At 59.0% G+C, this 22,359-nt stretch overlaps 2 protein-coding genes and 1 long non-coding RNA gene across 3 annotated transcripts; all 3 read right to left on the bottom strand.

Annotated features, from left to right (window-relative positions):
* Nucleotides 1-2,405: 2,405 nt before the first annotated feature.
* Nucleotides 2,406-14,203, bottom strand: ADD2 (adducin 2). The gene is made up of 14 exons (XM_051811750.1): nt 13,999-14,203; nt 13,175-13,313; nt 12,526-12,677; nt 11,143-11,223; nt 10,909-11,058; nt 9,173-9,316; nt 8,997-9,095; nt 8,159-8,338; nt 7,800-8,057; nt 6,947-7,066; nt 6,773-6,862; nt 5,892-6,045; nt 5,711-5,809; nt 2,406-4,911 (listed from the first exon to the last, which is right to left on the bottom strand). Exons 1-14 carry the CDS (start codon nt 14,164-14,166, stop codon nt 4,613-4,615), a joined length of 2,133 nt encoding a protein of 710 aa, XP_051667710.1. The 5' UTR covers nt 14,167-14,203; the 3' UTR covers nt 2,406-4,612.
* Nucleotides 14,204-16,401: 2,198 nt separating this feature from the next.
* On the bottom strand, nt 16,402-20,065 carry FIGLA (folliculogenesis specific bHLH transcription factor). The gene is made up of 4 exons (XM_051811973.1): nt 19,589-20,065; nt 17,984-18,127; nt 16,913-17,068; nt 16,402-16,735 (listed from the first exon to the last, which is right to left on the bottom strand). Exons 1-3 carry the CDS (start codon nt 20,063-20,065, stop codon nt 16,943-16,945), a joined length of 747 nt encoding a protein of 248 aa, XP_051667933.1. The 3' UTR covers nt 16,402-16,735; nt 16,913-16,942.
* LOC127481917 (uncharacterized) lies at nt 19,763-21,540 on the bottom strand. Its single transcript, XR_007908385.1, has 4 exons — nt 21,170-21,540; nt 20,833-20,966; nt 19,865-19,981; nt 19,763-19,792 (listed from the first exon to the last, which is right to left on the bottom strand). It is a non-coding gene; the product is annotated as an uncharacterized LOC127481917 (long non-coding RNA).
* Nucleotides 21,541-22,359: the final 819 nt, after the last annotated feature.

Here is a 22,359-nt window from a genome sequence, read left to right as displayed (position 1 = left end):
GAAAATAAGCCCTCATTGCAGGCTGAGTGCTGTAGCCTCTTCTATTTGAGTTCCTGAACTCGTCCTGTCTCAGGGCAGTAAACAAAGAAGTTTTCCATTGAAAAGGAGCCAGTCCTGTATTCCTTCACACCAAAAAGTGCTTTTAACTTGGTTTTCCTTCTCACAACTGTTAACAAAATTGAGTATAAACAGTCATTGGGATATGAGCGTGATGATGTTTTTAACTGCTGGCTTAAGTTACAGTTGTATTTAAGAAAAGAAAAAAAGCCTTTTTTCCCCATTAGATAAGTTTGGCAAGAAAATTCAATATATTGATGTTAGAAGTCTGAGGAAGGTCAATTTTGTTGCTTCTCACCTTTCCAGCATCCCCCACAGACTCTCTTCTTCGTGGCAGCTTTCCTGTCCTCACACCATTCTTTCACAGCAGCTGCATGGCTGAAGAGCTTCTAGTTCATTACTCCTTCAAGCAGAAGATTAGAAAAAAGCACCATGGATAAGCTTTTGTTACTCTTGCACCTTCAGAGGAGCTTGAATGACTCCTTTTAACACTTTGGAAGGACTCTGCCATGATTAGCAGTGGCTTCTGTTCTCCTGAATGGGAGTCACCACCAGGTAGATGGTGAAAACAGACCCCACCAATTTTGTCTTGCTTTTTCTTACTGTGATTTTATACCATGTGAAGGCCAAGGAAGGGAAGAGTCTGCCTGTAACTGCAGCTTCATCACAGTGGTTTTCTTCAGGCTTCTTACTGCTTATAATTCTTTTTATTAATAAAATGCTGCTTTGCAAACAGATAGTTGCCTAAAATTCCTCTTGGAGATTAAAGTTGGCTGATTGATTCAAAAGCTGAATGAAAATACCTCTCTGCAAACGATTTTAACAGCCTGCATGTGTGCAGGGGTGTGGGAGAATGGCCTTTTGGGAAAGGACTGTTCGAACAGGGACCGTGGTATTTCTGGCTTAGCCCAGCATTTATATATTCAGATGATTCCAATAATTCATCCTGTAGTCTGGTTCCAGACAAGTAACACTCCGTAAAGCAGATTCAGTATCTGCACTAGTGTCCTTTTTTTTATTAAGGGTTTAACAGAAAATTTTCCTCCCTCAAAACTGTACCTGGCTGGAGCCTCTCTTGTCCTACCAAAATGTCTCTTCTTGCCATAGCTCCAATCCTATCACGGCTGGCAAATGCAGATCTGCTTTAAAATGTGAATGTTAGACCTGCCATAGGTCTGGTCCTTCCCACTCCCCCCCGGCTGTTCCCTGCAGGGGCTGTGACAGGTCACAGGCTGTGGGTACAGTCATGGGCTGCAGGTTCCTGCATCACTCTGGGAGGGCTTTTCAGTTCTGGATATGAACCAAGAGACTTGTTTTAGATCAGAAAAGAATTCCTGTTTCTGACCAGCAGCATCTTCTACAAACGAAACTGAGATAAATGGTGGGAAGCAGCAATTTCTCAGCAAAACCAATTTTGTGACTGGCCTGATTTCCCCCAGATTCTACCTGAGAATCCACCTAATTAGATGAGCACAACTCCTGCTGTCACACTCCTCTCCTGCTGCAGAGGAGAGACAAAATTTGAAGTTGCACATCCCTATTGTTGAAGTTCAACTCCCTGCTCTGAGACAGAAAGTGTGTTTTAGTGGAACACCCAAGTGTTGATCCAGCTGTTGCATCCTCTGGGAAACACAAGGGAAACGTGGAAAGCCAACATCCATGTGGAATGTGGCAGTGCTTGTGTAGGTACTGGCACATCTCCCGTTGTCCCCCCTGCACCCAGAAAGGAACCAAGGCCTGAATTTCCCTGGTCAGGGCAGCCCTTCAAACTTGCAAGGAGAACTTGGCATCTGTCCCCTCAAAGAGAAGGGGAGGAGAGACTGTGCAGCAGTTCCAGAGGTGTCTTCCAGACCCCCAGGTGAACCCTTAAGGGTTCTCAAACGTTAACATTTCTGTGGGTAACAATAAATAGGCTTGGCTCCAGGCCCAGCCCCAGCTCCACTTCCATCCCCACCTCCATCCCATCCCAGCCCTGTCCCACCCCAACTCCATCCCCCTGTCCATCCACACACCATCCTCAGCCCTATCTCTATCCCCAGACCCATCCCCACCCCCATCCCAGCTCCATCCCTGTTCCAATCCCATCCCATCCCAGCTCCATCTCATCCCCAGCTCCATCCCCATCCCTTCCTCTATCCCATCCCAGCTCCCTCCCCATCCTCAGCTCCATCTCATCCCCATTCCCAGCTCCATCCCAGCTCCACCCCCCTCCCCATCCTGGTATCCCCATCCCCCCCATCTCACCCCCATCCCCAGCTTTATCCCCACCCCATCCCATGTCCATCCCACCCCCCAAGACCCCCTCTCTCCCCGCAGTGTCCGGGCGCTGCCGGTGCCAAACACGGGGTTTATTTGTTTATTTACACCGGCGTTCCACCGCTCCCGGCCGCGATTGTCACCCGCGGGGACATCCCCCATCCCGGCCTCCTCCCGGGGCCATTCCCGGGGCTTCACACCCCCCCCCCAAGTCCCGCGGCGGGGCCCTGCCGGGAGCCCCAGGTGGGAAAAGGGGCTCTGGATCCCGCTAGATCCCCGGGATCGCCCTCCCCGCGGCCAACGAGGGGATCAGCCTCTGTTCTCCAGGGATTCATCCCATCCCTGCCCTCCCCGGAGAGACTCCCACCTCGAGCCTTGCTGGAGCGAGGGGAGGGAGCCAGGATGGGGGGTGGTCCCAAGGGTGGTCCTGGGATGTGATCTCAGAGCCGTGTCCTTCCAGCTGAGCAGCCGGGAGGGACCCTCGCCGTGGGATGATGGTGGCACGGGAGCCTTTGTCCCTGCTGGGGCACAGTCCTGAGTCCCTCCCTGCCCGAGAGCCCTGGAATTCCATGGACGGGGAAATCAATCCCTGTCACCTCTGCAAAGCCCGTGGCCCTTGGAGAAAGGAGTGACAAAGGCCCTGGGGACAAACCTTTGGGGACAAAGGCGTGACAGAACTCCCAGGGACAGTCCCTCAGGGACAGAGGGGTGACAAAGCCCCCGGCCGGGGCTGGGCTGTGTGGCAGTGCTGTCATTCAGGAACGCCCCCGGGTGTGACGGTGCCACCCGGGGAGGTGACACAGCTGTCCCTGGGGGGTCACCCGGGGGGAACAGGCTCAGGGACAAAAATGGCCTCAAAGAGCCTTAAAATCAGTGGCAGTGAGGAACAGCCCCCCTGGGGACAGGGCTGGGGGCACAGGGGGGGTTTGGGGGCTCAGGGTGTCCCCTTGGTCCCCCCAGTCCCTGCAGGAGCAGGATGGGGACCTGGGGGGGGGACACTGGGCAGGGCAAAGGCTCTTCCCAACCTCCAGGCTCAGGTTGGCTGTGGGGGTCTGGTAACCCAGGGGTCTCTCTGTTCTTTCCTGCACCCCAATCCCTCCCCACACCCCATCCCATAGGCTTCCTGCTCTTCCAGAGGGGATCCAACCCCCCTGAGCTGCCTCACAGCAGCAAAAAGCCTGGAAACCACAGTGATGGCACACGGGACAATCCTGCTGGGAGTGAGGGAACCCAAATACGGGGACTCTGGGGTGCCCCAGACCCCCCTGGACAGGACCCTGTGGAAGGCTCAGGGTGAACACTGCAGGAAATTGGGAGGATGGGGCCTGATCCCGCTGGGTTATCCCCAGAATCCCAGCACTGGAGTGGCTGCGGGGCAGATCAGCAGGGCTGGGGCTCTTCTTCCTGGGAAGAGGTTTGGCCGGGAGGTTGTAACTCTGGGAGGGAAGGGAACGCCAGGAAGGACTGAACTTGTGCTGGGAATCCAGAGCTGGGCAAAGCAGGGATCTGTCGTGGGTGGGGCGGTGTGAGCGGGGCCGGGGGCGCCGGTGGGAGTTGGCAGCGTGTGTTCATCCCGAAGTAGCACTTGGTGAGTGAGTTTTGCTCAGTTTTAAGTAACACAGGCGATTCCCGGAGGTGATTTTTCCCTACTTTCCCGGGTGCAGGTTGTGCGGTGAGGTGGGGGCTTTTCCAGGGGAGGGAAATCCTGCTGCTCTTCCTCGGGTGGGGGGGACGCGGGATGGGAGCACCAGGAGAAGGGGAGCAAGCGGTTCTTCAGCCCAAGGAGAGGAAGATTACGATCCAGGAAGGAGAAACCTTGGCTTCTCCTTTGGGAAGAGCAATCCCCCACCTTCATCTCGGTCCCATTGTCCCGGTGAAGCAACAGGCAGTTTTCCCTGGGGATGAAGCCAACGCCATTCCAGCAGAGCTTGAAACAGAAGGTGAAGAAAATAACCACAAAACACCCTTTTCTTCCTCAAATCAAGCGGATCCGGGCTCTGGTGGGAAAATCCAACTCTCGGCCCATGGTGGGAAGAGGCCGGAGCCCAGGAGGGAGAGGGGGAGGGAGGTGCAGCAGGAATTTCCCCAGGTGGGGACCACAGTCTCTCTAAGCTCGGTGACCACCTCCAGGAGCGGGTGACAAGGGGGACGAGGTGCCTCGTGCCAGGAGGACCCGGAAAGCAGCCGGATTCCGGGGTTTGGGGCTGGGCCTCGGCCAGACGCACGAGGCAGGAGCCGTCCCCCCGCCCCGGGGGATCCCAGGGATGGCCACCACGGCCAGCGAGGCCTCTGGGGAGACTCAAGATTCGATCTTTTCCTTCTTTTTGCCTTTTTTCAGGAAAGATGGGGTCCGGAATTTCTTCTTCTTCTTGGAGGGTGATTTGGAGGGTGAACCGTCGGGGGAGACGGGGGTGCTGGTCACCGTCTCCTTCTCCTTGGGGACATCCTGGTCGGCATTGGGGGCTGTCCGCTCTGTCCCCCCTTTTCCCAGGTTTTCCTCGGTGCTTTGCTCCTCGTCCTTCCCGTTCACCACCGCCGGCGGCTCCTTCTTGGTGGTGGAATCGGCCGGGGCTTGGCCGCCATCCACCTTCTTGTCACCTTGGGAGTGGAGAGGGGACAGGGCATTGGGGCGGCAGTGCCCGTGCTCTTAGGGTTTGGTCCCCCAGTCACTGCTGGGGCCTGGGCAGGAGCAGGATTTGCCCTCCAGGGGTGGAGAACATTGGGATTTGATCCCGTCCTGCCACAGGTGCCGCTTCCCCGAACCTCCCCCCTCCCTGCAGGACAAGCAATGTGGGATGGAGAGCTGGGAAGAGGCAGCGGGAAAAGCAGGAAGCAAACAAGGAGGGATTTCCCAGTGGATTTCCTAAGGGATTTCCTTCCTTGGGGATCCCTGAGTGGGCCACGGAGAGCAAAGTTCCCCCCGAGCCCGTGTCCCTCCTCCGGGATGGCCTCTCCGTACTTACTACGGCACCAGGGATTCAGGGATAACTCCTTGGGTGACAGGCACACGGGGAGGAAAGAGAAAGGAGACATTGTGGAGACAGACAGACAGACAGACACCACGAGACACCATGGCAGAGCCAGCAGCCCCGAGCCCCGACACCCACAGCCGACCGGAATGACGGGAATGTCGCACCCGCCGGAGCGCGGGAATTGGGATGGGGGACAGGGGTGTCCCTGCACCCCACAAAGCCATCAGCGGACACTCGTGTCCTCCTGCCATGAATTCCCACCGGGGCTCGGCCCCTCCGGAGCAGGGACCCCCCAGGACAGGCAGAGGGACACTGGGGCACATCGAGCTGTGTCAGCATGGTTTGGCCTCAGCCCCCTCATCCCCCCACTGCATCTGCTCGGGGGGGCCCGCTCCTGGGTTTGGGGTGCTCGTCACCCCACTCACCCTCCGTGGGCTCCGCAGGCACGGGGGGCTCCGGGGCCGAGCCGGGGGGGGCTTGGGGCGGGGGGGCCCCGCTCTCCTCGGTCGCCGTGTCCTTCTCACCTGCCACGGAGAGACACGTTGGCCACGGGGTGCCCTGGGTGCCACCCGGGGGAGATGGGGGATTTTGGGGTGCCCCTCCTACCCTGCAGCCGCTTCTTCCTCTCCACCTCCTGCCTGTACTCCTCCAGCTCCTGGTCCGTGAGCTGGCTGAAGGGGTTGGGGGGCTCCGGCTCAGGGGGAGCCTCTTCCCGGGAGCCCTCCTTGGCCTCCGCGTCCCCCAGGTGGCTCTCGGTGGACTGGAACAGACCCCCCCAGTGAGGTCAGTCCCCCTGGAACAGTGTCACCCCCTCCAGAGTGGGGTCACATCCTCCCTCAGAGCACCATCAGCCTCCTCCAGGGTGGTGTCACCCCCTCCACAGCAGTGTCACCCCTCTGGAGTGGTGTCACCCCCTTCACCAGTGGAATGCTGGGGAGGGAAGGGCTGGTGATCTGAGGAGGGGGATGTGTGGGGACATGGGGCTGGGGACATTGGGTGACATTGGACCAGGAATATGGGGTGGCATGGGGCTGGCGACATTAGGTGACATGGGGTGACACAGGGTGACATGGGGCTGGGGGTGCAGGGCTGGGGACACAGTGTGGCATGAGGTGACACAGTGTCATGTGTGGGACTGTGGTTGGTCTTGGTGACAATGCTGGTCAGAGCTGTGACCAGGGATTTGGGGTGACAAGGGGTTGGGGAAATGGGGTGACACAGGGCTGGGGACACAGGGTGGTGTGGGACTGGGGACATGGGGTGACACCGGGCTGAGGACACAGGGTGACACAGGGTCACATGGGCTGGGGACACAAGGTGACATGGGGCTGGGGACACAGGGTGACACAGGGTGACACAAGGTGACACAGGGTGACACAGGGTGACACAAGGTGACACAGGATGGCACAAGGTGACACAGGGTGACACAGGGTGACACAGGATGGCACAAGGTGACACAGGGTGACACAGGGTGACTCGGTGCCTACGGGGCTGCGGCTGCTCTCGGCGATGACACTGGCCAGCAGCTGCGACTGGGGCCCGGCTGACTTCACGTCCTGGCGGTTTTGCTCCCGGATCTGAGGGTGAGGACAGGGCTGAATCCCCCTGAGGATGGGGGTAGATCCCCCCCGTGCCCCCATCCCAGCCCCGCGGGGCCGCACCTTGTTGCGCATCTCCAGCACCTCCTGCGGGTCCGTGTAGAGGGGCACGAACTGGTTGGGGTTCTCGATGCGAATGGGGGTCCCACTGCTGCCCTTCTCCACCTCGTCCGCTCGCAGCCACTGCAGCAGCAGGGAGGGAACCCCAGAAAAGGTGTGTTGGGAAGGGGGAGACCCCAATAACAGAAAGGAGACCCCGATAATAGAGGGGAGACACAAGAAGTGCAGGGAGACCCTGATAAATGCAACTTGTGCAGAGGGGAGACCCCAGTGTAGAGGGGAGACACAGTAAATGCACCTTGTACAGGGGGGAGACCCTGACACATGCACCTTACATAGAGGAAAGACCCCAGTAGTAGAGGGGAGATGCCAATAAATGCATTTTACATAGAGGGGAGATCCTGATAAATGTGGGAAGACCCTGACAAATGCACCTTGTGTAGGGGGGAGACACTGATAGTAGAGAGGAGACTCCAATAAATGTAGAGAGACCCAAATAAACTCAACTTAGATAGAAGGAAGACACCAATAAATGTGGGAAGACCACAATAAACTCATTTTACATAGAGGGCAGACCCCAAGAAATGCATTTTGCATAAAGGGGAGACTCCAGTAATAGAGGCAGACCTCCACAAAGCCAATGGCTCTCAGTCCCCCAAAAAGGGGTGGTGGGATTTCAAACTAACCATTATTATGAGCTGAGGGTGGATCCCTGGGCCTTGCAAATTTTAGCAGGATCAGTAACATCCCAGCCACCCCTACCTGGGACCCCCCACACCCCACCTGTCATCATTCCCGAGACAAATCCCTTCCCAAACATCCCCAACGGCCCTGTGCAGCCGCATCTGCCCCTCACCGTGGTCTTTGTCCTCTGGCCGCCGGCGCTGCCCTGCGGCTCCTCGGCCAGGCTGACCCTGGTGTAGGTGTTGGGGGTGTTGAGCCACCTCGTCTTCTCCTTCTGCTGCTTCTGGGCGTGCTGGCGCAGCGCGGGGGTCCCGGCGGGCTCCTCCTCGAACACGAAGGCCGTCACGGTGGCCGGGATGAGCACGTCGCTCTTGGGCTTGCTCTTCTCCTGCACGAAGGGGTAGCGGTACGTGTAGCCCGTGCGGTACCCCTGGGGAGCAGAGAGTGGGGAGGCGTCAAGGCAGGGGCGACAAAGAGGTGTCCGAGCGTGGTTCAGGGGGCCCGGGGGGGTTCGGTGGTTTGGGTGCTCACCAGGTTGTCCAACATCCTCATGAGGGCCTCGAACTCGTGCTCGCCCAGGCGGCTCTTGTGCAGGGGCCCGAAGGTGGTGCCGGCGCGGCGCAGGGCGCCGGGGCCGTGGGGCACCCGCTGCTTCGCCCCCTCCAGCACGATCAGGTTCTCGGCGCCGCCCGCGCTCGCCAGCGCTGACACCTGCCCGGGGCGAGGGGCAGGGTGAGGGCAGGGGGCACGGGGGCAGCCCCAGCCCTGCCCACGGCCCCTGTGCTGGGCACTGCTGGGGCTGAGACCGCACACAGCTCAGTGCATGGACCCAGAACACTGCACTGACTGCAGAGACCTGGCACAGCTCAGTGCATGGACCCAGAACACTGCACTGACTGCAGAGACCTGGCGCAGCTCAGTGCATGGTCCTGGGGCACTGTGCAAGTGGTAGAGATCTGGTCATGGGGCACTGCAGCAGGGGGTGAGATGATACACAGCTCAGTGCACGGGCCCAGGGCACTGTTCTGGCAGCAGAGACCTGGCACAGCTCAGCTCACAGACCCAGGACATTGCACTGACTGCAGAGACCCAGCACAGCTCAGTGCAGAGTCTCGAGGCGCTGGGCTGGTGGCTGAGGCCTGGCACAGCTTCACTCATGGCCAGGGCCCCATGGTGGTGGCAGAGACCTGGCACAGCTCAGTGCGTGGTCCTGGGGCCTGTGGCTGCAGCTGAGCCCACACACAGCTCAGTGCTCATTCCTGGGGTACCGTGGTGTTGGCTGAGGCCGTACACAGCTCAGTGTCCATTGCCAGGGTCACCAGGCCGTCAGCTGAGCCCACACACAGCTCATCACACGCCCTGCACTCACCTGGACCTCGCAGGCTGCCTGCAGGTGGAAGATGCTGTAAAAGGCCTCCTCGGCCGTGTCCCCCAGCGCCAGCACCCCGTGGTTCCGCAGCACCAGGATCTGTGGGTCACCAGGAGATCAGCGGGGCGGGGAGGGGCGGCAGGGCCACCCCACGTGCCCCCCAGGTGCTCCCTCACCTTGCAGGTGGGCCCGAGGCACTTCTGGAGCTCCACCCGGTCGGCCTCGTCCTCCACCTCCCCGCGGAAGTCAAAGTAGGCCACGTCCCCCAGGAGCAGCGCGGCCCGGGAGATGGGCAGGAGCCCACAGCGCATGGCCGACACCTGGGCACGGGGGGGACAGGGCAGGGGGGGACAGGGGATCCCCAGCACCCCCGCAGAACAGCAGCACCCCAAAAACCCACCCTCAAACCCCCTCCAACATCCCACAAAAAGAAACACGAAACCAAAGAACCCCACAAAGAACTCCACTCCCAAAAAATCCACAACCCCCCAAAAAGCCATCCCCAAAAACCCCTGACCCCCCCGAAATCCCCCCAAAACCAAGTTCCTAAATTCCCCCCAAGCCCTCCACAACCCAAACTATAAATCCCACCCAAAACCAAACTGCCCCCAAAGAGCCCAAACAACCCCAACCTCCAGAAACACTCCCAATTACCTCCAACTCTCCCTGTCCCCTCCAAACCCCCAGCGCTCCCAAATCCCATAATACACTTCAAGGCCCCAAAATCCTCCCCAGCCCAACCCTTCCCTCAAAGACACCCAACTTCCTTAAGCCCCCATATACCCAAATCCCCCCATCCCCCAACTCTCCCTGTTCTCCCCAACCCCCCAAAACTCCAAGTCTCCAAAATATCCTTCAAACCCCCCAAATCCCCCCAAACCTCAACCTTCTCCAAAGACCCTCAACTTCCCCAAATCTGTCCAACTCTCCTACCCCCCCCAAAACACCACGATTCTCCCAGTCCCCCAAACCCCCAATGCCCTCAAATCCCTGTCATACCCTCCAAACCCCCATAACTCCCCCAAACCCCAACTTCCCCTGAAGTCCCCAAACACCCCCAAATACCCCCAACTCCTCTAACCCATCTCCCCCAAACACCCCCAACTCACCCAGTCTCCCCCCAGACCCCAGTGCTGCCAAATCCACATAATACCCTCTAAACCCCCACAGTCCCCCCAAATCCCAATTTCCTCCCTAGACCCCCAATCCTCCCCTCCCCCACAACCCCCAACACCTCCAATTCCCCTTCAAACTCCCCAAATCCCCCCAAACCCCAGCTCCCCCCAAAACCCTCAACTCTACCAAACTAACCCAATCCTCCATCCCCCCAAAAGCCCCCCCAACCCTCCCATTCTCCAATGTCCCCAAATCCCCACAATTCCCTTCGATCTCCAAATCCCCCAAACCCCAACTTCCCCAAAGACCATCAACTCCCCCAAACTAACCCAATCCTCCATCCCCCCCAAGCCCCCCTAAATCCCCCCATCCTCCATTATCCCCAAATCACTGTAACACCCTTCAAATCCCCAAACCCCAGCTTCCCCCAAAGACCCTCAACTCTCCCAAACTCCCCCAATCCTCCATCCCCCCCAAATCCCCCCATCCTCCAATGTCCCCAAATCCCCCAAATCCCCCCAAACCCCAGCTTCTCCCAAAGACCCCCCACTCCCCCAAAGCCCTCCCAGCTCCTCCCAAGCCCCCCGGTCCGTACAGCGGCCGCGGCCGGGGTGTGCAGCCTCCTGAGCCCCCCCAAATCCCCCCGAAGCCCCCCGGTCCGTACAGCGGCTGGGGTGTGCAGCCCCCTGAGCCCCCCCAAAATCCCCCGAAGCCCCCCAGTCCGTACAGCGGCCGTGGCCGGGGTGTGCAGCCCCCCAAGCCCCCCCAAAGCCCCCCGAAGCCCCCCGGTCCGTACAGCGGCCGCGGCCGGGGTGTGCAGCCGCACGATGCAGCGGATGTCGGGGCGCGCCGCGTAGATCGCGGCGTGGAGGCTGAAGCTGCGGGCGTCGGGCGCGAAGCCGGTGCTGCCGGGCTCCACCACGGCCCCCAGCACGTTCACCTTCACCTGGGGGGCGCGGCGGCGTCAGGGGGGCCGGGCCTGCCCCCCAGACAGGCAGCGTGGGGTCGGGGTTAGGGGCGGGGGGCTCACCAGGCTGGCCGCGGTCACCTCGCTGCATGCCAACCCCTGCGGGGCCACCAAGAAGTGCTCCTGCTCCTTGCTGACCCTCAGCTGTCACAGAGGGGGACAGAGGGGCGTGAAAAACAAGCCAAGACCCTCCCCAAAACATCCTGCGTCCCCCCCAGAAAATGACCCCTCCAAACATTCCCAAACCCTTTAAAAAATCTGCCATCTCCCCCCCAAAAATGACTCCTCCAAACACTCCCAAACCCTTAAAAAAATCTACGATCTCCCCCCCCCAAACCAACACCCCTAAAGAACCCCCCAACTACTCACAAAGCCCCAAGCCCCTCAAACTCCCCCTCCAAAAAAATACCACAAAATCCCCAACCCCCCAAAATCCCAACCTCCCAAACCCCCAACTCCCCTCAAGAACTCTCCAAACCACCTAAAAATCCCCAACTTCCCCCAAATCTCCAACCCCCCCAAAGGTCCCCAAACCCCCTTAACTCCCCCAAATCCCCCTAAAACAACCCCCAGACAACCCAAGCCCTCCGTGGCCTTTCTGGGTGCTCATGGTGATGGTGATGTGCCCCAGCTGTGCCCAGCTCTACAGGTCCAGCAGGGCCCCAAACCCCCCAGACAACACCAAACACCAATAAAACAACCCAAACCCCCTGAAACCCCTCTCAAAATACCACAACTCCCCTGAAACTCCCCCCAAAGCCCCCAGGCCCCCCCATTCTGGTTTCAGGGTGCTCGTGGTGACAGCAGCGTTCCCCAGCTGCACCCAGCTGTACAGGCCCAGCAGGACCCAAAACCCCTCCAATCCCCCCCTAATTCCCCCAAATAACCCCAGCTTCCCCCCAAACTCCTCCAAATCCCCCCAGTCCTCCCAAGCCCCCCATCCCAGTTTTGGGGTGCTCACGGTAACAGCAACGTGCCCCAGCTGCCCTCAGCTGTACAGCTCCAGCAGGTCTCAAACCCCCCTAACTCCCCCAAATCTCCCTAAACCCCCCACCAGCCACCAAACTTCCCTAAGTCCCCCCCAAACAACCCCAACATACCCCAATCCCCCCCGTCCCGGTTTTGGGGTGCTCACAGTGACAGCAGCATTCCCCAGCTGTGCCCAGATGTACAGGTCCAGCAGGGCCCAAAACATCTCCAATCCCCCTCAACACCCCCAGAATAACCCCAAACTCCCTGAAATCCCCCCAAAACAACCCAATCCCCCCTGTCCAAGCTGTGGGGTGTGCCCATGACAGTGGCATTCCCCAGCTGCGCTCAGCTGTACAGGTCCAGCAGGTCCCAAACCCCCCTTAACTCCCCCAAATGGCCCCCAGACAACCCTGATCCCCCCGTAACTTCCCTAGGCCCTCCCCAAGCCCCCCGTGCCGGTTTCGGGGTGCTCACTGTGACGGCAGCGTGCCCCAGCTGTGCCCAGCCGTACAGGTCCAGCAGCCGGTGGATGCTGCCCACCTTGCAGCGCATCAGCCGCTCGCCCTTGGCCAGCGCCGGCCCCTCCGTCCCGTGCAGGTCGTTAATGGGGGTCACCGACGCCAGCCCTGGGCATTGGGGACCCCTCGTCAGTGCTGGGACCCCCCGAGCCGCAGGGGGGTTCACCAGGGATGGGGGAGTGGGGAGTTGTGGGGATGGGTTTGGTGGCCCCCGTGGTTTGCTGGCCCTCAAGGTTCAGTGACCCCAAAGGTTTTAGTGGTCGCCGAGGTTCGATTGGTAGCCCTTGAGGTTCTGGGGGTCCCCAAGGCCTCGAAGGTTTGGTTGGCCCCAAGGTTTGGTGGCCTCAAAGATTTGGTGTTCCTCAAAGTGTTGTGGGGTTCCCAAGGGTTTGGTGGCCCCCCAAGGTCCCGAAGGTCTGATGATCTGAAAGGTTTTGGGGATCCCACAGGTCCCAAAGGTTTGGTGACCCTCAAGGTGTGGCCCCAAAGATTTTGGTGCCCCTCAAAGGTTTGGTGGCTCCCAAGGTTTTGTGGGTTTTCCCACCCATGCCCCCACAGATTACACCTCCCGTGAGTGCCCCCAACCCCCCCCATGCCCTGCGTACCCATGGGGGAGGTGGGCAGGGCCGCGGGGGACGTGGTGGCCATGAAGTCGGCGATCTGCCGCAGCGCCCACACGTGCGACGAGTTGTTCCCCTTCTTCATCTGCTCCTGGATGAGGCTCTCCAGCTCCTCCCGGAAGGACTGCGGCACCCGGGCACACGGTGACAACGTGGGGGGACCATTGGGGACACGGGGGGGTGGGGGAGGGCAACATCACCGGCTTGGTGGAAGTGGCACTGCCAGCTTGGTGTTAGGGACACCAGCAGCTCAGTGTCAGCGACACAACCAGCTTGGTGACACAGCGATGGTGGCACTGCTGGCTTGGTGTCAGCGACACCACTGGCCTGGTGGCATCACCGGCTCGGTGGCACAGCGATGGTGGCATCACCATCTTGGTGCCAGTGTCACCACTGGCGTGGTGGCACAGTGGCAGCGGGGGCTCTGGCAGGTCGGTGACAGCAGCACCGGAGCAGTGACGTTGGCAGGTGAGGACATGCACCGAGCCAACACTTGGTGGCATCGCGGTGGCACCGATTGGCCTGGGGACAGGAGGGACGGGGCGGGGGAAGGAGGGATGGGGCAGGGGCACAAAGGATGGGGTTGGGGCAAGAGTGCTGGACGTGGGGACAGGAAGGCTGGGACAAGAGGGAAAGGGGTTGGGGACAGAAAGGATGGGGGACGGGAAGGAAGGGGTTGGGGACACGAAAGACAGGGTTTGGGGACAGGCGGGACGGGATGGGGGACAGGAGGGCTGGGGCTGGGGACAAGAGAGGGGGCTTGGGGCCAGAAGGGACAGCGTGGGGACAGTGCGGGGGCAGGGGCTCACCGGGCTCTGGAGGATCATGGTCACCCGCTTCTTCTGCTCCATGAGGTTGAAGTCCTGGCGCAGGTCCCCCCCCCCGCCCCGCGCCCGCAGGAACTCGGCGCCGTCCTGGGGGGCGCAGCGGGGCCCGGGGGGCTCGGGCAGGGGCTCGGGGCTGGCGGCCGTGCTCATCCTGCGGGACGCGCGGCGTCACCCCCGGCACCCGCACCATGCCCCAAACACGGATTGGGAAGGAGCCACCGAGATACCCCACAGCTGCACCCCGCAGATAAGGCCCGGGCGGCCCCGCCCTGCCCCAGGGGTGACGAGTTGGCAGGTTGGGGACACCCGGGACGGGGGGGGGAATCCTCTGCTGCCTGCACCGCCCGGCCTCGGTTACACTCCCTGAGGAAGTGACAGCTGAGAACGGGCACAGTTCAGCACAGTGATGGGCACAGAGAACGGGCAGCTCAGTGCATGCGCACTAACGGACTGTGGCTGAGAACGGGCACAACTCGGTGCACGGATGGGAGCTGAGAACGAGTGCAGCTCAATACACGGATGGGACTGACAGCTGAGAATGGGCACAGCTCAGTGCACTGGTGGGAACTGAGAATGGGAGCAGCCGCCGAGAACGGGCGTAGCGTGGGGACAGTGGCTGAGAATGGATCCAGCTCAGTGCACCGATGAGAGCTGAGAACAGGCAGCTCAGTGCATTGATGGGAGGAGCAGCAGCTGAGAATGGGCCCAGCGCGGTGCATGGGTGGGAGCAGTGGCCACGAACGGGCACAGCTCAGTGCACTGATGGGAGCTGAGAACAGGCAGCTCGACACATTGATGGAAGTGGCAGCCAAGAACAGTCACATCGCTGAGGGCGGCAGCTGAGAACAGACACAGCTCAGTGCACCGATGGAAGTAGCAGCTGAGAACGGGCACAGCTCAGCATATGACAGGGAGCTGAGAATGGACAGCCTGGCACACTGATGGGAGCAGTGGCTGAGAACAGGCACAACTCAGTGCACTCACTGATGAGTATGGTGGCTGAGAATGGGTGCAGCTCAGCACACTGCTGTGGGTGGCAGCCAGGAACGGGCACAGCTCAATGCACAGATGGGAGCTCAGAACCGACCCAACTCTGCACCAATGGGAACAGCAGCTGAGAACGGGCAAAACTCAACGCACCGATGTGGGTGGTGGCCAAGAACGAGCACGGCTCGGTGCAGCAGCGGGGCAGGGGCTGAGAACAGGGACCACTTGTGCACCAGGGGGAGCAGCTGCTGAGAACGGGCAGCTCAGCACACCCACGGGAAGGGGGGCTGAGAACAGGTGCAGCTCAACACACCCACGGGGGCTGCGAACTGACAGCTCAGTGCACCGATGGGAGCTGAGAACGGACACAGCTCAATGCACCGATGGGAGCTGAGAACGGACACAGCTCAGCACACCCACGGGCACACCCCCGTGACCCCCACCCCGAATTGGGGTCACCCAGCACCGCGGGGCTGATGCTGCAGTGCCACCGCGTGTGTCAGGGTTCAGCCAACCCCCCAGCCCGGGGACCCCCCACCCCCAAGGGCATCGGCACTGAAGTGCTTTGGGGGCCCGGCTGCCCAGGCACCCCCAAAGCACAGGGCGGGGCTGCTCCCCCAGATCTCGGACGGTGACCCTCAAGCCCCCCCATCACTAAGTACGGAAGCAGAGCCCCCCCCGAAATTAGAACCCCCCAAATTTCAGTATTTCAGTGCTGGGTGCACACCTGGCTCAGCGGGAAGGGGGTCCTTGGCTGGGATAAAATCCGGGGGGGGGCCCGGTGCCCCCAGGCCGCAGGGCCTGAGCACCCCCAGGGGCCGGGGGGGGGGCTCTAAGGGCCTCCCCGCAAGCCTGGGGGGGCTGTGGGTGGGGTAGGACCCCCCAAAGCTGCCCCTCCCCAGCATCTCCCCCCGCCGCCTCCGCCCTCGCCGCGCCCAGCGCCGCTGCGGCAGCCGCAGGGCGGGGGGGGAGCGGGAAAACCGGGGTGGATTTGGGGGGGCTGCAGCATCGCACCCCCCCGGGGGTGGGGATGGGGTGGGGGGAGGGGTGGGGTCGGGTACCACCGAGGGATGAAGGCCTGGGAAAGGGGGGAGGGGAGGGATGCAGCCCCCCCTCACCTGCATGCAGCCAGATGGGGAGTGGGGGTGGAAAAGAGGGGGGTCACCCAGCCGTCCCCCCACCCCCAAACCCCCCCCCCCCTCCCAAGGATGCTGCGGCCGGGGGCTGCTGCCATCACCCACCTTCCTCCTCCTCCTCCTCAGAGCATCCTGACAAAGGGCCGCCCCCCCCCCCCCCGACACACCACGCGTGTCCCCGCACCTCCCCCCGCCCCGCCCTCCCCCCGGCCCCCCCGAGAACCCAATCACTGCAAATAAACAAGGGGGGAAGCCCCCAAAACAGCGCCGACACCCCGCGACCTCCTTTTATCACGCAATTAATTGGGATTTATACTAACAATCACTTATCAGCCCTCACCTGGGGGGGAGGGGCAGATAATTACTAATTACAATTTCATAGAGCAATTAATTACAGCTCTACCCCCCTCACCCCCCGCGTTTTAGGGGTGATGGACACCCCCCCCACACCACCAGTTTTGGGGTGCTGGTTTCATGGGGTGCAGGGCTCCGGGACAGGACTGTGACCCCAAGAATGGTGTCTGGAGCCTTGAACGTGAGCGTAGGGGGGGGTCCCCCGCGGACCCCCCCGGAATTTTGGGGATGGCAGGAAAAACCTTAAAAAAAAAGAAAAAAAAAAAGATTTTTTTCGCACCTTTGGAATATTTTGGGGTGAAAGGTGCTTTGAAGCCCCCCCTGTTTGTGTCTGTATAAACCAGGTGCCCCCAGGTGCCCCCCAAGGGGCTCTGTCCCCCTCAGGTGTCCCCCCACCCTGCCAGGGTACCCCCACTCACCGTCCCCGCGCTCTCCTGCAGTGCCTCTGGTCAGGGGGGCAGGACAGGGGGTCCCCATGGGCATGGGGGGGCACTGCCAGGCTGGGTCTCAGGCGGCCCCCCCGGTGGGACCCCCTCAGTGTCCCCCAACTGCTGCTCAGCATCAGCATCAAGCTGCTGGGAAAAGGGGAATTAAAAAAAATATATAAAAAATATTTAAAAATGTATTGGAATTTCCCCCCTTGGAAAAACAGGAGATCCCCCCAGTAATAACGACCCACCCCCCAATAATAATTCAATTTATTTTAATTATTAACTTAATTCCAGCCTCAAAAACTTCAAGCAGGAAAATCCCCTTCAGCTCCCCAAATCTCACATTATAGGGGGCTTGGGGGTCAGTTTTGGGGTGTCCCACCTGTTAAAACTCAATTTATTTTTAAATATTAAATTAATACCAACCTGATAATTAAGAAGCAAACCCCCATCAACCCCCCCATCGAACCCCACATTTTAGGGATGGGCTGAAGGTCAGGAGTCAGTTTTGGGGTCCCCAGAGATGGGGGTGCCCCCCAACAACTTAATAATTAAAAATAAACTGAGTTACTAATTCTAAGTTGAAAAATACCAAGAAAACCCTCACCAGCCCCTCCAAACCCCCATATTATGGGAGGGTTCGGGGATACGGAGTCAGTTTTGGGGCTCACCTGGCAGTCCCCTCAGCAGCTGGATGTACTGGGGGGGTTGGGTCAGTTTTGGGGTCAGTTTTGGGGCCCACCTGGCAGTCCCCGAGCAGTCCCCTCAGCAGCTGGATGTACTGGGGGGTTTGGGGTGGGGTTGGGGTCAGTTTTGGGGTCTACCTGGCAGTCCCCAAGCAGTCCCCTCAGCAGTTGGATGTACTGGGGGGGTTGGGGTCAGTTTTGGGGCCCACCTGGCAGTCCCTGAGCAGTCCCCTCAGCAGCTGGATGTACTGGGGGGTTGGGGTCAGTTTTGGGGTCAGTTTTGGGGCCCACCTGGCAGTCCCCGAGCAGTCCCCTCAGCAGCTGGATGTACTGGGGGGTTGGGGTCAGTTTTGGGGTCAGTTTTGGGGCCCACCTGGCAGTCCCCGAGCAGTCCCCTCAGCAGCTGGATGTACTGGGCCGCCGCCCGCAGCGTGTCGGCCTTGCTGGGCTTGCGGTCCCGCGGCACCAGCGGCACCAACGTCCGGAGCCGGGAGAAGCCACTGTTCAGGTTCCGGATCTGGGGGACAGAGGGACCCCCAGGGGGACCCAGTGAGAGACCGAGGGGGCACCCTTGGGGTGCACCAGGACTCCCGAGCTAGGCCAGGACCCCCCGGGGTTAAGTGCTGAACCCCAAGTTTAAACCGGGACCCTCAGGGGATTTGACTGGGTTCACCAGGGTTGAACTCGACACCCCAGAACTAAACTGGGGTCCCTCCAGAATTAAACCAAGAATTAAACTAGAATTAAACCTCAGGATCAAACTGGACTCTCCAGAATCAAAGTGGGGCTCTCACAGAATTAAACTTGGCTCCCCAAGATTTATCTGGGGCCCTTCAGGATTAAACTGAGCCCTCCTACAGTTAAACTGGACTCCTCAAGATTAAAACTGTAGCCTTTACAGGATTAAACTGGGTTTGCTAAAATACACCTGACCCCTCTAGAATAAAACTGGGGTCCCCAGCAATAAACTGGGGCCCTTCTAGAATTAAACTGGGTTCCCCAAGATTGAACTAGGCCTCCCCACAGGATTAAACTGGGTCCTCCCAGAATTAAATGCCAGGATTAAACTAGGGCCTCCTAGAATTAAACTGGGACCCCAAAATTAAACTTGCCCCTTCCATGACTTGTCTGGGCTCTACTAGATTTAAACTGAGGTCTCCGGGATTACACTGCTGCCTTCAAGGTTAAACTGGGCTCTCCTAGAGTTGATCTGGGGTCCCCAAGATTAAACTGTGCTCACCAGAATTAAACCTGGCCCTCCTAAAATTAAACTGGGACTTCAGAATTTAACTGGGGCCCTTTTAGAATTAAACTGCTTCCCACCCCCAAGATTAAACTGGGTCCTTCTGGTTTTACCCGGGCTCACTAGAATTAAACTGGGGTCTCCCCAGAATGTAACTGTGCCCTCCTAGAATTAAACCAGGTCCCATGCAAATAAATTTTGTGGGGGATTAAATTTTGTGTAGGATTAAACCAGGGTCCCCAGCATTAAACTAATCCCCTCCCATCCCCCCATACCCCCAAATTAAACTGAGCCTTCTGGGATTACATCGACCCCTCCAGGATCAAACTGGGCTCCTCAGATTAAACGGAGTCCTCCTAAAATTGAACTGCACCCGAGGATTAAACCAGACCCTCCTAAAATTTAACAGCCCTCCCACACACCCCCAGGATTAAGCTGGGTTCCTCAGAATTAAACTCAGTCCTCCTAAAATTTAACCGGAGCCCCCCAGTATTAAGCCAGGGCCCCTGCAGGATCAAACTAGGCCCTCCTAAAATTTACCTGGGGCCCCTCAGGATCAAACCCACCCCCCTCCCCAAATGCAAATCCTCCCCATCCCTCCCTGACACCCCTGGGGGGGTCACTGCTGGTGCCCCCAGCTCAGGCAGCCCTGGGGCTCCCACCACGACGGGACACAGCCCCTGCCCCCCCGGGGTGCGATTCTGGGGGGTCCAGCAGGGTTCTGGGGTCCCTCACCCTCTCTCTCTCCTTGGCGTTGGCCGCCTGCCGCCGCTCCAGCACCTCGGCCAGGTCGCCGGTGGGCTCGTACTCGCCGCGGGCCCCCCGGCGCAGGCGGGCGATGGGGGCGACGCGGGGCAGGGGCCCGAACTGCCGGCTCAGCACCTCCTCCAGCACCTCGGGGGGCGGCGTGGGCTGCAGGACCCCCGGGGGCTGCCGGACCTCCGGGGCTTGAGGGACCCCCGTGGGCGGTGGGACCTCTGAGGGCTGAGGGACCCCCGAGGGCTGAGGGACCCCCGAGGGATCAGGGACCCCCGAGGGATCAGGGACCCCCGAGGGATCAGGGACCTCCAGGGGCTGCGAGATCTCCGAGGGTTGAGGGACCTCTGAGGGATCAGGGTCCTCCAGGGGCTGCGGGACATCCAGGGGCTGTGAGATCTCCAAGGACTCAGGGACCCCCTCCAGCCCCTCCTCAGCTCCACCAGGCTCCCCCATCCTAGGAAGGGACTGATGCTGCACCTCACAGAACACCCAAAATGGGGGAGAGTGAACAAAACCAGGAGCCTTAAATAGCCCTGAGGCCAGCGAGGCTCAGGTGGGGCTCATCTGGGCCTGACGAGGGGCACAGGGCGGGGCAGGGGGTGCTCTGCCTGCACCCCTTCTCCACTCACCCTCCCAGCCTGGGAGCCACAGAGCCCCGATCCCAAAAAGGCATCCCAAAACCATCCTGATCCCAAAAAGGCACCCCAAAACCATCCTGGGGGGACACTGGGGGTCTGTACAGGGATGGGCACCAGGATTCACTCCACAGGGAGAGACGGGTCAGTTTGAGGGGCCCTGTGTGTCCCCAGAGATGTGGGAAGCGCTTTTGGGTGGGGAGAAGAGAAATATGAGGATTAATAACACGAGGGCTGGCTCGGTAGATGGCAGTGTTAGTCCCTGTCGTGCTGGAAAACTGAGGGAGGCTGGGGAAAGAAGAAGGGAAAAATCTCACTTTTTCCCCCCCAAACTGAAGCCAGGTCACCCTGGGTTATTCACCGTGGAGGGAATCTCACCTCAGTCCCATCACTGGGATGGATTCCCCCTCCCCTCTGGTGTTTTCATGGGGAAAAGCCCTCCAAGGTAACTCATCCTGCTTTTCCCGGGGGGAGTTGAGGGCTCCAGAGGGGAGTGGGTGCTCTGTGGGGGTGGGGGGGCATGGACGTGTTCCCCCATGGAGGGTTGGGGCTGCCGTGCCTCAGTTTCCCCAAACCTGGAAGCACCTGAGGGGGGCTGGATACCATCCTCAGCTGTTCCAGGATCCTGGAAGTTTGTTCTGTGTCCGTAGGAAGAGCAAGGGTGGGGAGCAAATTGTAAAGAACCCCCTTAATGCCCTTAAAATGAGCCTCCGAGGCACCTGGAAGTTAATTGAGGTTTGAATTAGAACCTGGAAAAACCCAATTTTCCCCTCTTTAATGCTCCTTAATGAGCTTCCCTATCCCACAGCCAGCTCTGGATAATCCCATTATTCCTGCCCCAATCTGGGCATAATTCCAAGATCTGACAAATTGATCCAAGGTGTGAAGTCACCCCAAAACGGGTCTGTGCCCGGCTGCTCACCTGGATTCACCTGAGGGAGCATCCAGGGGGAACTGGGAGGGTTGAATCTCCCAGCTGGGGTTTGCTCCTTCTCTGTGTCCAGAAAAGCTGGAAAATGCTCCAGGTTGGATGGATGAGGATTAAATATCGAGGGAAAAGTCAGGAGCAGGAGATGGAAAAGGGCCTGCTGGAAATGGGGTTTGCAGGGGATGTGCCCCGAGGGGAAACAAGTGGAACTGGGGGGAAAGGAATGGGGGGTCACAGTTATTGGGATCAGGGTTATTGGGAGTCATGGTTATGAGGGACCCAATTTTTTAGGGGTCACAGTTATTTAGGGACCACATTTTTTAGGGGTCATTTTTTTAGGGGTCACAGTTATTAGTGACCACAGTTATTAGGGACCACATTTTTTAGAGGTCACAGTTATTAGGTTTTGGGGCTATTAGAGGTCACAGTTATTAGGGCTCATAGTTGTTAAGGACCATGGGATTTAGGGGTCACCGTTTTTAGGGATCACTATTATTAGGGATCATGTCTTTTAGGGCTCACTTTTAGGGGTCACAGTTATGAAGGACCATGGGTTTTAGGGGTGATAGTTATTGGGGATCACAGTTATTAGGGTTTGGGGTTGTTAAGGGTCATGGTGATTAGAGACTGATTTTAAGGGATCAGTGTTATTAGTGGTTATGGTTATTAGGAACTACAGTTTATTAAGGGTCATAGTTTTTAAGGACCATGCTTTTTAGGGGTCACAGTTATTAGGGACCACATTTTTTAGGGATTTTTTTTTTAGGGGTCACAGTTATGAGGGGTCAGGGTAATTAGGGTTCACCATTATTAGGGACTTCATTTTTCAGGGATCACAGTTATTGGGGGTAAGGGTTATTAGGCACCATGTTTTTTAGGGATCACAGTTGCTAAGGGTCAGAATTATTAAGAACCTCATTTTATGTAGGTCATGTTTTTTAGGGGGCAAATTTATCAGGAGTCAGAGTGATGAGGGGTCACACTTAGGAACAGGAGCTTGGGAAGGGCTGAATTCCTGTAAAACAGCGTCCCAGCGGTCTGGGGGTGGTTTGACCCCCCAGGAATGCTGTTTTCCAAACTTTCAGGCTCAGTTATGCCTCTCATTTTCTGTCTCTGAGCATGGCCAGAGCAGGAGCCAGGTCCCAATGCCCCATCCCAGGACGCTCCCCAAATCCAGGTGTCTC

The sequence above is a fragment of the Manacus candei genome, unplaced genomic scaffold (genome assembly GCF_025592945.1).
Source record: "Manacus candei isolate 608988 ecotype Guabito, Panama unplaced genomic scaffold, ASM2559294v1 h1tg000084l, whole genome shotgun sequence".
Lineage (NCBI taxonomy): Eukaryota > Metazoa > Chordata > Aves > Passeriformes > Pipridae > Manacus > Manacus candei.
This window is presented reverse-complemented; position numbering and strand designations above follow the sequence as displayed.